At 37.0% G+C, this 1,872-nt stretch overlaps 1 protein-coding gene across 2 annotated transcripts in view; it reads right to left on the reverse strand.

The window, feature by feature from the left end:
* LOC102042499 (transcription factor BTF3-like) overlaps positions 1-1,872 on the reverse strand; it is a 68,994-nt gene that overhangs the window by 36,293 nt on the left and 30,829 nt on the right. For both annotated transcript variants that reach the window (XM_031065385.1, XM_005431076.3), the window contains exons 3-4: positions 1,149-1,262; positions 736-937 (exon numbers count right to left, since the gene is read on the reverse strand). In XM_031065385.1, the coding sequence (XP_030921245.1) occupies positions 736-937; positions 1,149-1,262 (316 nt within the window). The remainder of the gene's footprint in view (positions 1-735; positions 938-1,148; positions 1,263-1,872) is intronic.

The following is a 1,872-nucleotide window of genomic DNA, read 5'->3' on the forward strand; positions in this document are numbered from 1 at the left end:
AAGTCGGTCTCCTGCTCCGATTTCTTCCCCTGTAGCAGCAGCAGCAGCAGCAGCACCTTTTCCAAACACCAGATACTTAGGTGCCTCCTCTACTTTTCAAACATAGTTTTACGGAGAAAAAGTGTTCAGGTTCTTTTACTAATCTAAGGATAGAATACAAAATTGGTGTATCTAGCTTACTGATCATGCCAGTCCTGTTTTCTACACACACAGAAATTATAATATATTTCCTTAAAAATGCTGTATAAATGCCTCTTAGCTATCAAAAAGCCCATGCAAGAAATAATACCTTCACCACACCTGTGAGGGAGCAAAGCAATAGCAAGATGTCTGTCCTCAAGTCCCTCTCCCTATTGTTTATGTTTCCATTAAAAGTGTCAAAACAGACATACCTTCTTTTAAAACCTAACTTTCTCAGAGTAACTCTATCTAGCTTTAATGAACTAGGTATGCCAAATTATGGTAGCCACAGCAAGTAGTAAACTACCAAGAAATCAAGTCTGGCTACAACTTTCTAGTCCTGGACCAGCTGTAAGATATGCTGAGAAACAGGCGCCTCTGCTTTATTCTGTTATGTTCATTGTTGGATTTGAGCTATAAATAAGATTTAAGTGTCTCATTTCTTCAGCATTTTATAATATGCTTGCAGACAGTAAGAGTGCACTGAATTTCACTGCAGCTATACAAATAAGCCCCATAGCTGCCAGCAGTAAATGCATTCAAGTTTTAACTTACATTGCTTGGGTAGGGCTTCTGCCAATCTTCTCAGGCTAGTCAAACTGTCAGCTCCAAGCTGATTTAAGATGCTAGGAAGCATTTCTGTCAGCTGCTTTGTCTCAGCATGGCCAGTGATAGTGAAAGTGTTAGCAGCCAGGGATGCCTGAACTTTAGGGTTATTGAAATGAATGACTGTTCCTTGGTTGGTGAACATATTAACCTGCAAGGGGACAAAACAAAACAACACCAGTATTTCAAGCAGTTTAGCATGAATTTTCAATTTAACAGGAAACTAGTTGAAGTTCCTAAAGCTCAATTAAGCACCTATAGATAATTTACAGGCAAGTTTAACATGTTACTTTCAAGGAAATTATGTTTTATACATTTTATACTTCTATAGAGAAAAGCATTTTTCCCTTTTAAGCAATTACCTCTTCGATTCCAGAAATATTGTTGACACCCAGTTTCTTCAAAGAAAACTGAAGTTTCTTGTCATCTGCTGTAGCTGTTCTATGGACAACCTTCTTCTTTCTGCGGGCAGTACCCTTTGCAAAAAAAAAAGGTTATGAATTAATATTTAATTAGTTGTTTGCAAACTCTAATTCTTGTGGCCATATAACTACTCTTCAGCCATCTACAAATCAACTTTGTATGCAAAGTTCTATTTCTGTGTTACAGCACACACAACCCCACTCCTTCAACTGTACTGCAACAGTCTTTTCCTTGCTAAAGCAAGCTGTGCTTGTGAGAAATGCATGTATTTTATGATTGGCTTTTCGCAAATATTAAAATGAATATTATATGTGTTGTGTTAGCAAGTAATGCTGTATTAATTCTCCTAAGTACTGTATAGTTTTAGGTTATAAAAAATTGTTAAAATAGAAACTATGCTATATAAGATGCTTTGTTTAAAAGAAAGGACTCGCAGCGAGATAACAGCCACAGGACATCTAAATCTTTCAAAAGAGAAGAATTTATTGCTTTCCTATCAGAAGAAACAAACTGCTTCCCGCCTCGAAGGCGCCATGGGTGTTAGAAGAGAGAGGTTGACACTGACCAGACAAAAATCCTGTGTTTGAATGGAATTTATGCATCATGTATGAAGTGTATGAATATGCAACAGGCTATTGCTCTTAAAGATTACTCCTTTTGTTA

This window comes from Geospiza fortis, unplaced genomic scaffold (genome assembly GCF_000277835.1).
Source record: "Geospiza fortis unplaced genomic scaffold, GeoFor_1.0 scaffold247, whole genome shotgun sequence".
Taxonomy (NCBI): domain Eukaryota; kingdom Metazoa; phylum Chordata; class Aves; order Passeriformes; family Thraupidae; genus Geospiza; species Geospiza fortis.